General features: G+C 50.1%; 5 protein-coding genes across 5 annotated transcripts; 4 read left to right on the forward strand and 1 right to left on the reverse strand.

Moving 5' to 3' along the window:
* Positions 1-293: 293 nt before the first annotated feature.
* sit2 (putative siderochrome-iron transporter) lies at positions 294-2291 on the forward strand (the record flags this gene model as incomplete). The annotated part of the gene is made up of 3 exons (XM_056669950.1): positions 294-601; positions 680-1293; positions 1354-2291. 3 exons carry the CDS (start codon positions 294-296, stop codon positions 2289-2291), a joined length of 1860 nt encoding a protein of 619 aa, XP_056517749.1.
* A 1266-nt stretch (positions 2292-3557) lies between these two features.
* N7515_009207 (MFS transporter) lies at positions 3558-5479 on the forward strand (the record flags this gene model as incomplete). Its single annotated transcript, XM_056669951.1, has 6 exons — positions 3558-3573; positions 3673-3946; positions 4011-4405; positions 4458-4519; positions 4574-5146; positions 5225-5479. The coding sequence occupies 6 exons, from the start codon at positions 3558-3560 to the stop codon at positions 5477-5479; spliced, it is 1575 nt and encodes a 524-aa protein (XP_056517750.1).
* A 1529-nt stretch (positions 5480-7008) lies between these two features.
* Positions 7009-7701, reverse strand: N7515_009208 (uncharacterized protein; the record flags this gene model as incomplete). Its single annotated transcript, XM_056669952.1, has 1 exon — positions 7009-7701. The coding sequence occupies one exon, from the start codon at positions 7699-7701 to the stop codon at positions 7009-7011; it is 693 nt and encodes a 230-aa protein (XP_056517751.1).
* Positions 7702-10195: 2494 nt separating this feature from the next.
* N7515_009209 (uncharacterized protein) lies at positions 10196-11610 on the forward strand (the record flags this gene model as incomplete). Its single annotated transcript, XM_056669953.1, has 4 exons — positions 10196-10282; positions 10389-11068; positions 11120-11167; positions 11229-11610. Coding segments are annotated over 4 exons (1197 nt in total), but the record flags the coding sequence as incomplete, so codon positions are not given.
* A 708-nt stretch (positions 11611-12318) lies between these two features.
* N7515_009210 (gamma-glutamyltransferase) lies at positions 12319-14424 on the forward strand (the record flags this gene model as incomplete). Its single annotated transcript, XM_056669954.1, has 7 exons — positions 12319-12564; positions 12630-12663; positions 12725-12884; positions 12937-13519; positions 13576-13736; positions 13791-13924; positions 13976-14424. The coding sequence occupies 7 exons, from the start codon at positions 12319-12321 to the stop codon at positions 14422-14424; spliced, it is 1767 nt and encodes a 588-aa protein (XP_056517753.1).
* Positions 14425-14782: the final 358 nt, after the last annotated feature.

Below are 14782 nucleotides of genomic sequence, written 5' to 3' on the forward strand. Positions count from 1 at the left end.
CCCACCCTGAATTATCTGATCTAACTCATCGCATCGCCGGTCTTGAGAGCCACGGCCAAAAAAAAAAAAAAAAAGGAGACAGTTGGGTACCGATGAATCCCGGGCCTCTGTGCTTCCAGAACATAGAGGGAAAGAACCCCTCCGGACGTTGCAGATCTTTCCCCTCTCCTTTTCATCTCCTCTTTCACCCATTGATTCTTTGCATAACCTCCAACGGCTTCCGTAAAGCCATTGAGGATCTGGCACACGGTTTGCGCCTCCTGTGATTGGATTCACGGAGCTAACAACCAGTGATGGGTGTCTCCGACCGAGGTTATGACGACGAAAGTCCCGACAGAACCATACTGCGGAATCAATCACCGAATCCGCAAAACACCAAACAGGAGGCGTCGGAGGTCCGAGTCGGCGATGACTCGTCTCTATATGACACCGAAGCTGCGTCTGGCTCAGAGAGCTCTCGCCATGGCGACGTATTCGACGATGTGAAGGAACTAGCACAACATCCCGATTGTGTCACCGAGGGTGCGGAGTTGGGCCAACAGAAGGCGGAAGCAGCTGCGCTCGTCTGGAGCTGGCCAGCGTTGGTTGGAATCTATGCATGGTAAGTCGACTGCGACACTATTTTTTTCCGGGGACTATGGCGACGAACTCGAATCTCTGACAATGATTGAATATGCAGGATCTGGATTTGCACGTTTATGTTGGCTTTTCACTCGAATATCAGCGGGTTTCTCATCAATTACATCCAAGGAGGCTTCCGCTCCGCACCACAGGTCTCAACCGCTTATATCCTGGCGAATATTGTTGGCGGTGTTCTTAAGCTACCGCTGGGTAAGACCTTGAATCTATGGGGTCGTGCTGAGGCCCTGGTGGTCTCGACCAGCATCTACCTGCTCGGCATGGTTGTTCTGGCCGCATGCAACGGGCCCAATGGATACGCGGCAGGCTATGTGCTTTACTGGATTGGATATAACTGTGTGTATCTGATTTTGAACATCTTCGTCGCCGATACCTCGGGTCTGAGGAACCGAGCGTTCGCTTTCGGGTTTATGCAAACTCCTTTCATCTGTACCGCCTTCACCGGCGGGCTGGCGGCCAACTCGGTCTACACGATGTTTGGATGGCGCTGGGGTTATGGCATCTTCTGCATTGTGGTGCCGTTTGTGTTCTTGCCCCTTGCCATGGTGTTCAAGTACTATGAGAAGAAGGCCGAAAAGAACGGCATTTTCCGCCGTAAACCTAGTGGTCGGACTGTGCAACAGTCTATTCTCCATTATATTCATGAGTTCGATGGTAAGATTCATACCCATATCAAAAGCTCATCTCATACCTTGACTAACATCTCCTTGCTAGTTATCGGCGCTTTCTTACTCATGATCGGTTGGGTCATGTTCCTCCTACCATTCAGCCTGGCGCAGTACGGGCGCTCGGAATATTCAAGCGCAAGCTTCATTGTGCTCATTATTCTGGGAGTGGTGATGTTGGTTGTTTTCGCGGCATGGGAGAAATGGGGTGCACGATTCCACTTTATCCGCTACGAGTTGATCAAGCGCCCGACCATTCTAGGCGCATGCACACTCGCCGCCGTGCTATTCTTCAGTTTCGAACTCTGGGACCAGTACTTCTACAACTACGTCCTGATCTCCTATGATATCACCGCTGTCGAGGCAAACTACATGCTCCAGATCTACAACGTCGGCTCTTGCTTCTTCTCGCCCATTATCGGTGCTGTCATCTGGGCCACCGCGCATTTCAAATACATTTGCCTATTCTTCGGAGCACCGCTCATGCTCCTTGGCTCTGGCTTAATGATCTACTTCCGCGGTGCCGACCACGGCATCGGTTACGTTGTCATGTGTCAGATCTTCATTGCTTTCGCCGGTGGCACACTGGTGATTGGCGAAGACATGGCGGTTATGGCGGCAGGTGGTCGCGAGGGAACACCGATGATGTTGGCTCTCATCGGCCTGTTTTCGAACATCGGCGGTGCAATTGGGCTTGCCGTTGGCGCGGCTATCTACAACAATGTCTTCGTCAACACCCTCACGGCCCAACTGCCGGACAACCTGAAAGCGAACGCCACTCAGATCTACTTAGATGGTATCAACGTTCAGTCGACCTACCCGTGGGGATCTCCTCTTCGACAAGCCGTCGCGTATACATGGGGCTATGCCCAGCGCTTGAACTGCATTGCTTCCACTGCCATTCTGGTGTTGACTATTCCTAGCATTCTGGTTTGGAAGAACTATGATGTCAACCAGAAGCAGAACAAGGGCAGAATGATTTTCTGAGGAACAAGATGTTGCACATTGTATACCGGTTCATGATCTACCGGGGTGACAAACTGACAACCTTGTTCTTCATTCTTTGCTGTGCGGAGATCAGCCCCTTTTCAATAGATGTACATATACTGTAAATTAGCATTGAGCGTGGAGGCTAGGTACATATCAATGTACTCCGTACATACTGAAGAAGTGACTCCCAAAATGATCTAGACTCATCCATGGATCATAATCTTTACCCGAGGGGCCGAGATGGGCCAAATAGCGGTTCTTATAGCCACATCCGTTCTCCGTATATGCGAACTTATATATTCGCATTGCAAATACAGCCGGCTTACAAGGTTGAGGTGATCCAACTTGTTCGTTCACACCGCATATTACCAATGGGACCAGATAGCAAGGTCGTGAGATACTGAAACAGTATGATCTCGGCATTTCTGTGCCGAACTCGCCAACCACCCCACCAATCATTGCACCTCAATCAGATTTTATAACAAAGCCAAGAAATCTACCGGGTTTATGTCCGGATGCATAAAGTTATGTACGGAGTATTTCTCCCTGACTCCTTGAGGTGGAGCCAAGTTGTGGGGGAACGTCCAACCCTTTTGCGGGGGTAATGTTTATTCCCCATCTTGAAGCGCGGGGAAAAAGAGAAGAACAGTGGAGGCCATACAATTGACGAGGCCAAATCATTGACAATAGGAACAAATACAACGGATATGTCAATCTTCTCTACAGCTTAGGCCTCTCGGCGGAATCGAGTCCGATGTCCGACTCTTTCGATATCACCGCTTGCCGACCGATCTGGCCGGGATTGTGCATATTAATCCACGTTTCATAAGATCCAATATGCAATGTGCAGCGTGACTTCCAAGAGGCTGGAATCTCACCCAATGAGAATTCTAGAATGGATGGGATATCTAATATAAGATGGTGGTGACTGGGGGGTAAATGGGGGGTGATTTTATGCAATAGCCGGGTTCAAACCGCACCGAAGTTAGCGCGAGGTCCTAATAAAACTGTCTGCTCGGAGGTTTTGACCTCCTTTGTTCTTCTTCTGCTCTCTTTTCTTTCACGGATTTGCTCCTTCCACCTGACTTCTGTGACTCGCAGAATAGTCCACAGCCCAGGAGCACTTGCCCGCCTTCTGAGACCTGGACGGGCTGTATACATTGCCGAGACAGAAAAGAGACCGAACAGGAAGTGCTTCGGAAGGAAGAGTGCCGTTGCCAACGATCTCCTGCTTATATTCAAAGATCCGGAGATTCATCCAAAATGAATGACGGCGAAGGTTAGTTCCATCTCTCCTATTTCCTACTGGAACTGCCCCACTCCCATATAGCATCAGCAAAAACAAAGAAAGAGCATATATCTAAGACGATTGATGCAGGTACTCCGTCCGTCAACGGATCTACTCCGACGGCGAGTAATCACGAAATAACTCAGATCGATTCCGAAAAATCAATAGTGGTCGACAATGTAGCCCAAAGCACCGATCTCGAAAAAGGCCCGGCCCAGAACACAGACGCTGAGAAAGAAGAAAAAGAAACCGACCCGAACATCGTCGATTGGGATGGTCCAGATGACCCCGAGAATCCCCTGAACTGGTCAACAAAGCGGAAAGTCGGAGCAACATGCTCCATTGCCTTAATCACTTTCCTGACGTACGCACGGTCATCTCCAATCTTCTTGAATCGAACCAAACTAACATTGCCAACCCAAACATAGTCCCCTGGGATCATCCATGTTCGCCCCGGGCGTACCTGCTTTACTCCGGGATTTTGAGGTCACCAACATTGAGCTCTCGGCTTTCGTGGTCTCGGTATACCTGTTGGGATACTGTTTCGGTCCTCTGCTTATTGCACCGTTATCAGAGATATACGGTCGACAATGGATATACAATTCGTGCAATATTCTCTACGTTGTGTGGACGATCTGCTGCGCCGTTGCACCCGAGATGGGCAGTCTAGTTGTCTTTCGATTCCTCGCTGGCTTTGCCGGTAGTTGTCCGCTGACTATCGGTGCCGGGTCAATTGCCGATATGTTTGCACAAGAGAAGAGAGGCGCTGCCATGGCGGCTTGGGCGGTTGGGCCTATGATTGGGCCTGTAGTTGGTCCCATTGGTAAGTTCATATCCTTCCTATCTTGCATTTATCAGGGCTAATCCCATCGAAGCTGGCGCATACCTAGCACAAGCAAAGGGCTGGAGATGGACGTTCTATGTACTGGCGATGGCAGTAAGTCAATACTGCAGTCCCCACGCCTGAATCAATCTAACAAATCACAAACAGAGTGCTGCCGTCGCTGTAAGCTCAATCCTCACGATCCGTGAATCCTACGCCCCAACCCTACTAGCCCGGAAGACCAAGAAACTCCAAAAAGAAACCGGAAATATGAACCTACGCTCCGCCCTCGACACAGGCCGCACACCCAAAGACCTCTTCATGTTCTCCATCGTTCGCCCAACAAAAATGCTCTTCCTCTCCCCCATCGTCTTCCTCCTCTCCCTCTACGTCGGCGTAATCTACGGATATCTCTACCTCCTCTTCACGACCATCACCGTCGTCTTCGAGCAAGAATACGGTTTCTCCGAAGGCACAGTCGGCCTCTCCTACCTCGGCATTGGCATCGGATCCTTCGTCGGCCTATTTATGCTGGGCACAACATCCGACAAATTAATAGTGCACCTCTCCGCCAGAAGCGGCGAGAAAAAGCCCGAATACCGTCTTCCCCCGCTGATCCCGGGCTCGCTATTCATCCCCGCCTCACTGTTCATGTACGGCTGGAGCGCATATTACAAAGTGCACTGGATAGTACCTATCATCGGGACGTCGCTTTTGGGTGTCGGCATGATGATTTCTTTTGTAAGTGGCTTTTTTTTCGTAGCGATCTTCCATCTCCAACCCTCTATATGACTCCGACTGATAATAGTGTTCATGTAGATGGCCGTAAGCACATACCTCGTCGACGCATTTACAGTCTACGCTGCTTCGGCTATGGCTGCCAACACAGTATTCCGCTCCCTTGCCGGTGCGATGCTTCCGCTTGCGGGTCCGAAGATGTATGAGACTCTAGGGCTTGGATGGGGAAATTCACTGCTTGGGTTTATTGCCTTGGCGTTGTGCGCGCTGCCTGTGATCTTTTGGGTGTATGGTGAGCGGATACGGACGAATCCGAGATTCCAGGTTGAGTTTTGAGGTTGTTCAGCGTTAAGTGGTGAGAGTTGGGGATTGCATTTGCGGATTAATTCGTACATATGATATTATAGCGCCATAGTCCTTTGAATAAGAAGTATCAGTGATGAAGCATTTTTAAGGGCCCTTTTAGGGCAAGTCGAGACACGAGACTCACGTATCCTGCCCTGTTCTTTTATGGAAGCTCGATAAATGTCTCCGGCGGTTTATCCCATATAATAAGCTGTCGTCCGGCCACTACACAAATTAAATACGAGCATTCTGTGGCTAGCCTTACCGTGTCGCAGTTGGATTATCAGGGCAGTTCGTAGGGATAGAGTCTTGCCAGTTGGCGGAAAGTTCGCCAGTTGGTTGGAGGTTTGCCAGTTGACGGAGAGCCAGCTAACTGGACAGAATACTGTTGTTGGTATTTTGTTTAGGGAGGCACTGTACTGTCTGTACACTACTCTAATATAAGACAGTTATTTACAGTGAGAGACGATTACTCGACACATCGGAAAGGAGTTTTCCATTTCTGTCGTACATGTTGAAGCACAGATACGACCACCTCCTTCAGCTCAGTCTCACCCTCTCTGCTCCATCTCCCTCGCACTCTATGGAGCGAACGTATCTGCGCCGTAAATTTGCGTGGTCAGCATGCCAAAGTGATGTACAGAGGAACAGAGTCATACTCACATGGTTGGGGGAAACACCACACGACTCTGTCTGCCTTCCGCACGTTCACAAACAGAGACATCCGAGCGATTCGAGTTGTTGCGACGGTACCTACCGGTCACCTATGATGGATTCTCATGTCAGCTCACAGATATAGGAAAGATACTTACCCCCGTCGTCAACCAATTGAGCCACCACATGTCCTGCTGCCTTCCGCGCGTTCACAGACAGAGACATTTGACCGACCGGAGTCGCGGCGACAATGCCCACCAGCCACCTACGATTGATTCTCATGTCAGCGCACAGAGGCATCAGATGTAGGAAAGATGCGTACCCCCGTGGCCATCCAATTGAGCCTCCCCACGCTCTGTTGCCTTCCGCATGTTCACAGACAGAGACGTTCGATCGGTACGACCCGCGGCGGCGACACCCACCAGCCACCTGTAGTTCATTCCAGTCAGCTCACAGAAGCATTCGAGTCCAAGGGGAGACTTACCCCCGTCGCCACACAATCAGGCCACCACGCGTTCTGCTGCCTTCCGCACGATCACAGACAGAAACGCTCGCCTTCGGCCTATACCTAGAGAAGAGAAAGGGTAAAGGGTAAAAGTAAAGGATAAAAGTAAAGGGTAAGTATATTGAAGGGTAAAACTAAAGGGTAAAACTAAACGGCAAAACGCAAAGCAAACGGCAAAAGCCTCGGATCAAGAACGAAACGCAACGACAACAAGCACGAAATGAGATTTTTTTGGGGTTTTGTGAGTTTTCGAGGAAAAGCAAACGGCAAAAGCCTCGGGACAAGAACAAAACAAAACAGGAACAAAAGAGAAGAGAAGAATGAAGTCTTGACTTACCTCTGTGGATGGTGTGCCGACCCATCAGGATCTGGTACATGCCCCAACAATAAAGAGGAACGCGAGTCCGGCGAGCAAGGCTGGCGCAAGCCTTGGTACGATGAATGCCAGTACAAACAACCCCCAGCAGAGGTGGTTGATCCAGGAGTGGGCCTGTGGCCCAACCTGGCCGCGTGTCTGGACGACCACGCGTGAACCTCCATCCTCTGGTGGAGGATTGAATGTGACTGGCACTTCCAAGGGCTTGTGGACGGGCGTTGGGGGCGGCGTATCGGTCGATCCATCGAGTTCTGACAAGACTTCCAGGAGCGCACTCATGTCGAATGCGCCGATGTCTTCAGCCTCCGCCTTGTCGAGCGAGGTGACCTCACTCGAACAAGGTGGAGAGACATCCCTGGCTGGAATGGGTCTCACCTGCTCGAGGTCCGCATCATTCGGGAAGTGCACAGACTTCCGGACGAAGGGCTCGTCAGATGGGAGCTCCTCCAGGTCCTCATCCACGCGGATCAGACAAGACTTCAGGGGAGGGGGGCGGACGAAAGAAGAGGGGGAGGAAGAGAGACGGGGGGAGGAAAAACGGGAGGAAGAGAGGCGGCGGGCGGAAGAGAGACGGAGGGAGGAAGAGAGACGGGGGGAGGAAGAGAGAAGAGGGGAGGAACGACGGGGGGAGGAAGAGAGACGGGGGGGAGGAAAAACGGGAGGAAAAGAGGAGTTCATCGTGAACGTGATAATCAATTGCAGTGCAAATGAAAATAGCCAGTGGCAGTGGGGAGAGGAGAAAGGAGAAAAGAAAGCAGAGATTCAGACGAAAGGGCGGGAATAAGTATTGCTTGGGACAGTCCATGGCAACGAGCAAGTAAACAGGAAGTGACAACGAACTGAAGTACTACCAAGGTAGGTGTGGTGGTGGCCATGGAACCGCCATGGACAAGTGGTTAGGGCAAGGTAACTACGACTTCGCCTGGGCAGGAACCATCAGATATGGATTGGAACATCTATATTAAGTAAACATGAAACCGGCCAGCCGCCTATTCAGAGTAAGACTATAATAATAATAAGTAAACATGAAACTACAAGGTAGTTAGATATGAGGGTGCCCATGTAAAAAAAAGCGCCATAGAGAACCGAGGAGCTAGGGCAAGAAACAGAGGAGTCTTCACCTTGGCAGAAACAGCTACATGGTTGGGCAAAGTAGTTAGGGCCAGAGAACATGAAATCACGTTGTCTTCAGGCAGGAACATCTATACATTGATTGTGTAAACATCAAGCTATACGAAGTAGGTAGGTGTGAGGGTGGCCATGAAACCGCCATGGAGGAGTGATTAGGGCAAGGAAACTACGACTTCGTCAGGGAAGGAACATCTACATGGTTAGGTAATGGTTAAGCCACAGGTACAACGTAGTTAGATGTGAGGGTGGCCATGGGAACGCCACGAAGGAGTGATTAGGGCAAGGAAACTACGACCACCCCAGGGCAGGAACATCTACTGTGTACATGGTTGCGTAATGATGAAGCTATAGAAGGTGTGAGGATAGCCATGGTAACGAAGTAGTTAGGGCAAGGAAACAGGAAACAACCTACGGCGTCCGCGGATCTAGGGCAGGAACATCTATAGATAGTGATTGGGGCAATAACAGAAGGGGAACTACGCAGACAAGTTCACCAGGGCAGGAACATTCGTATGGTTGCACTGGTGCAGTGATGGTCGACCTCTTCTCTCCGAACCACTTAGAGTTAGTTGCATTATTTGGAGAGTCCACAACTGCCCTCAACAATTTTCGGATCGGCGAGTTGCCTGAACTCGAGGGAAGCAACTTGAAGGAATTGATTGCAAGGGAATTTCTATGAGTGGAACGAATGGAGGGCCGCAGGCCCAGGTTGAGTCTTGTCTATCACTTTTATCAGTTAGTTAGTTATAGTTACGAGGTAACTAGTTAATTTAGTTATTATTTGCTTACTTTCGGGACTGGCTTGGAGTCTGTACTCACTGCCTTGACGGTAATCAGCTTAGCTCAGATTCACATTAAGCCAAGATTTGGTGGATCTACCCCGTGGCTGACAGCGGAGACTAGTCACTAGTCTGTTCCTTGACTGGTTGGTTCACTGTGTATCTACCAGAGCCAATACAAAGGTCAAAGAGTACGAAGAGTACTTCGTACAACGAGGAGAGAGACTGGGCGACTGTTGACTCTTGAGCTTGTTCGGGGGAGGGAGTGAGGCAGAAAAGACGGTGCTGGGAGAAGGGGAGAGCAAAGAACGGAAGCCACATGATAGGCATATGTGCGGAGTACCTCGAAACATCCTTGTCTAAGCAGATCATGGACGAGTAGGGATAGCTGCTTCAATATCTGCTGTGTATTGGCTGCTTTGTTATGGCGGTATAGGTATGCTAGATGTGTTCATTGATAGATAGGTCATAGCCCACCGAGTGTTTGGGATCTACGGGCCTCGAAACGCAAATGAAGATTAGAATCAACAACGCTTTGTCGATATAAGAGAAGCCTCACGGACTATTTACGCAGTAAAGAAGATCCAGTCTCCAGATTGTCATAGAAAGTCACTGAGTCATTGTGGGCGGGTCTTGATTCATTACCCGAGTCATGTTAGAGATGGCTCAGGATAGGAAGCTTATCTTTTACACCTGCGCACTAGATTGTGTCTACACCCCCAAAGTTGCCCAGGTGGGATCTGATATATCCATTCTTAAGTACTAGGTTAGTCGATATTCTATGTACTTGAGTACTCCATCAGAGTTCATATCGCCTGCTTTATTCTTCGAAAATCCTAGCATTCCGAGAATCTCGTGATTGTCCCTTCTCATGTCGATCATGTTCCGTGTCAGGAAACGCTCAGACACGGTCTCCACCCTGACGATGATAAGTCGACAACGGACCCCGGTCGAAGGCCTACAGACTACCGAGGCAGTCTCTGATCGTGATTTTATTTTCCCTTGCTCTTCTGTTTCCCCCGGGGCCCCGGGTCGAGGGGTTCACAGATCTAACGTGCCAATCACGTGAGACATGAGATGCAAAAGCCGGTGGCTGCCCAATCACGGTGTGTCATGTGCAGATCCCCCAGAAAGGACCGAGGTCGGATCACGGATCTAGTTTGTCCGAGATATGAGATGGGGCTGCTTGTGCTTCTCTTTTTGTTTTTCAGTTTTCTTGCTATATTCGAGTTATCGTGATTCATGTTCCTGAATGGCAGTAGCCATCAATGCCATCGCGTCGCAGCCATACAAAATCTAGGAAGGGGTGCTTGGAGTGTAAAAGGAGACATGTCAAGGTTAGTGAGCGCGTGCTGTCATCGTGCATGGGATATTGCCCTGGTTGAGAGAGGCTGAGAGCCTTCTCAGAATTGAAGTTTCCAATCATCCAGACATAAGTTCTGACGCAACCCCTAGTGTGACGAAGGTGTTCCAAAATGCAGTCTGTGCAAGAAACGAAAATTGGACTGCAATTATCCTCCACCAAATGAAGATGAGGATACCAGCCCAATGGCATCATCCACTGGCCAGGATGAGACGGAAAGCGGCACCGTGATTCCGACAGTAGATCCACAGACGGTACGCTTGCTTGAGACGAGATTACTCCACCAGTGGATGACTTCGACATATCACACTCTGTCGCAAGACGGACTCTCTGCGCACCATCTCTCCATGATTATTCCTCGCATGGCCTCAGAATGTCCCTACCTGCTCGACAGCATCCACGCACTATCAGCCTTACATCTAGCTTCGCTAGAGACCGACGATCGGGCTTCCTGGATTGATTCTGCAGTGAAATACCAGAGTCAGGCCTGTTCTGGATTGAGCAAAGTTCTAGCAAACATCTCACCTCCAGAATATGAACCAGCCTTTGTCGCCTCAATTTTCATAATGCTCTTTGCCATGGGTGTTCGGGTGCTATCGCTCGATAATCGACCGATGGATCCGCTTTCGGTGGTACTCGAAGTTCGCACATTGATGTCCGGCCCCGCTATGCTTTTCTCCCGAATAAATGAAGCCGGAGCCTATGCACAGCTGAATGGTTGGTTGTGTGTTCCTGACACCGAGGAAAGCCTGGAGGTTGGGGAACATAAACAGTATGGAATTCTTCCCCCCTGATTCGTGAACACTATGATAACACGACACAGCCGCGGTACGCCCGTTGAAAGCCCACAAATTCTCTTTCGTCTTCATGAGTATGTTCCGGTGAATTAGGGACGGATCTTATAGCGTTTGCGAGACTGATCATCAAGGCAGAAACATTCTCACGTCGCTGGATCGACTGAGTTCATTTATTCACACACATGAAGGACCAAACCAACCGATCTACCAAATGACATGGCAGCAACTGCACCAGGCAATCGAGCCGTGGCCAAAATTTGGGCTCCACGGCGGTCCTATCGCATGGCCTTTGCACCTCGATGCGAAGTTCCTCTCCTTACTTCAAGATGGCGACTGGGTTGCCCGCGTTCTATTTCTGCATTATGGCATTGCCATGCGGCTTCTGTGCCAGCGATGGTATGTGCGCGACTGGGGACGTCGGCTAGTATTAGCCACACTGGAACCGCTGGACGAGATTCCGCAGGAGTGGGTAGAGACAACCTCTTGGATTAGACGCGCAGCGGAAAGCGAAGATTAGACCATTAGAGTGCAAAGTTGATACCCCCAATCCTTCAGATGTTTTGGAGCAACTGGTTGAAGAATGACGCCCGGGAGGGTAGTCAGGGTACTATCTAAATAAGTAAATGGGAAATGCCCCAGTCTATTCGATCAATCACATCAAAGGGAAACTGATAAGGCGCACTTGGACCCCTGAGAGCCTCGGAACCGACCCCAACTCGGCTTTGAGGATTTCGGGGAAGCCAAAAGCTTCTTATCTGCGGGGTCACCTGAGTACCATGTCCGCGTGGCACATCCCTGTGATGAATAATACGAATCTATGATTTTGTTGTACACAGTACATGTGAGATACACCGCTACATTTAACAGCGGTGCCGACCTTTAAAGTCCTGCTGGATCCCTTATCCCCATCCCTCCAGGCCGGTTCAACGGTTGCATTCCGCAATCTGGAGGCTGTCGATCCTATACCAATCCGTCCGATAACGTGGATGCCCTCCAACCGTAACATGCAACAACCCTGCCAGATCAATGGCCGAGATGTGGAGAAGCAGGTAAAAGACGTAAACCAATTCCCTGTTTAGACGATTGGTGTCCCGGAGTGATTGACAATATTAATACCCCGATGGTGCCATAGGCCCCTTTGGCCTTGCCAACCTCCTCTTCGCCAGAAACGACTCTTGCGACACATACCCTACCACAGACAACTTGGTGGGAGGATCTAGTCAACATGTTACGACCGATGAGATTAGGATTTTTGGCTATCTTGTCGCTGTTCTTGGTACTTACCCATCTTCCCAGCGCAAATACATCGCCCTTGGAGCCGAAATTGTCCGAGCGAGACCCGAATGCCGACCTTGGACTGCATCTTGGTCAAATTGACTCTGGAAAACTGGGAGCTGTTGCTAGCGAAAGTTCGATTTGCTCCCGTCATGGGTCGGATATCTTGAAGAAGGGTGGAAACGCCGCTGATGCTGTGAGTATATCTGTTTAGGTTAGGGAATGCGAAATAGGGGTGTGAGGACTGACACTATTGGACAGTTGATTGCAACTCAATTCTGTATTGGCGTCGTTGGTGAGGCTACTGTTCACTACGTGCAATACACTAGTATTTTGGAGAAACTAATGAATATCAGGAATGTATCACAGCGGAATTGGCGGCGGTGGTTTCATGCTTGTGAGATCAGCGAATGGCAGCTACGAGTTCATTGATTTCCGCGAGACGGCTCCAGCTGCAGCTTTCGAGGATATGTACAAGAACAACGAGGATGCTTCCATTTATGGCGGACTGGCAAGGTAAGGAAGAATCTACCCCTGGAGGCCAGAGCCGCGCTAAAAAGGAGACTAGTGGCGTACCGGGCGAAGTGCGAGGTCTGGAGCACCTGCATAAAAAATATGGCTCTCTTCCATGGGCAACTCTCATTGAGCCGGCTATCCGCACCGCTCATGACGGCTTCCCAGTGACAGAAGATCTGGTTAAATATATGAAACAGGCCGTTGGCGACGGAGAAGACTTCCTTTCCAAGAACCCTACATGGGCAATTGACTTTGCTCCGAACGGAACTCGTCTCGGGTTGGGAGATACCATCACTCGACGCCGGTACGCGGACACTCTGGCGGCGATTGCAAAGCATGGCGCGGAAGCGTTCTACTCGGGACCAATTGCAGAGACCATGATCAATGCGTTGCAGGCCGAGAATGGTACAATGACCCTCCGGGATCTTAGCAACTACACGGTGGCTATTCGGGATATTTCGCAGATTGACTATCGCGGCTACAAGGTTACGAGCACGTCCGCCCCTTCCAGTGGAGTTGTCGCTATGAGTATCTTGAAGATTCTTGCGACATATAAGGGATTCTTTTCGACCAAGGAATCCGTGAACTTGAGTACACACAGGATGGACGAAGCCATGCGATTTGGATATGGTCAGGTGGGTTGGAATAGGTTCGCTTTTCACTGGGTTACCGAGTGCTTACACAGAAGTAGAGATCCAATTTGGGAGATCCCATGTTCGTTGATGGCGTGGCCGAGTATGAGAAGCAAATGTTGGAGCAGGCTACTATTGATGAGATTCGGTCCAAGATTTCCGATGCGCGGACTCAGAATGTATCTGCCTATGATCCGGCTGGACTGGAGAGTCTAGACACGTAAGTTCTTATTGCATGGTTTCCCTGGAACTGGGCTGACTTTGTATATCGCAGCCCTGGCACTTCTCATATTGCCGCAGCCGATCACACAGGCCTTGCTATCTCAGTTATCACTACGATCAACCTGTTGTTCGGTAGCCAGGTCATGGTCCCAGAGACTGGTATCATCATGAACAACGAGATGAACGGTATGTAGCGGAACCCCGCTTGAAGGTCCAAATTGACTGAGAGTCTCGCAGATTTCTCCATCCCCGGTTCGTCAAACTCATTCGGATACATTCCCTCTGTCGCCAACTACGTTCGGCCAGGAAAACGGCCTCTATCCTCCATCACGCCCGCCATAGTGGAACGTCCCGACGGAAAACTCTTCCTCCTTGCAGGTTCCGCTGGAGGCAGTCGTATCATCACCGCCACCGTCCAGAACATCATCCATTCCCTTGACCAGGGCTTCTCGGCTGCCAAGGCTTTGGCTGAACCCCGTTTACATGACCAGCTGGTACCGAACCAGGTCACTTTCGAGTATGCTTTTGACAATGCGACGGTTGCCTCTATGAAGGCACGCGGCCACAATGTTACATGGATCGCTCCAGGACAGAGCACTGCGCATCTCATTCGGATCTTGCCCAATGGGACATTTGACGCTGCTGGTGAGCCGAGACAGGCCAATTCGGCTGGATATTCTGTATAGAGTGGGATATTTGGTCGAAGTAAATAATATGCTAGACATACAAGTACATATTCATCACAATACACAAGGAAGAGTTCGAGTGATTGCTGTAATTGTTGAACACTGTCAAATGTTGCAGATCATTTGAGCGCGTCAACGCGTAGATTGGCGTGTCCTTATCGGAGGCGGTCCGTGCTTTCGAGATTGTCTTGCTCTTTTCGATCTACCACAGTAGGGACCTCGGTCCATGAGTTCTTTATTTCTGGAAGCCAAGACCGACGTGAAGTACGGTGAATAATTGGTGGTGTAAAGTTGTCTCTTGTTGAAGAACAAAGTACCAATCCCACGGACACGTCGTCGCGTTGCACCGTCATAGTTA

Source organism: Penicillium bovifimosum, assembly GCF_028826915.1.
Source record: "Penicillium bovifimosum strain IBT 22155 chromosome Unknown utg000007l_segment0_segment0, whole genome shotgun sequence".
Taxonomy (NCBI): Eukaryota; Fungi; Ascomycota; class Eurotiomycetes; order Eurotiales; family Aspergillaceae; genus Penicillium; species Penicillium bovifimosum.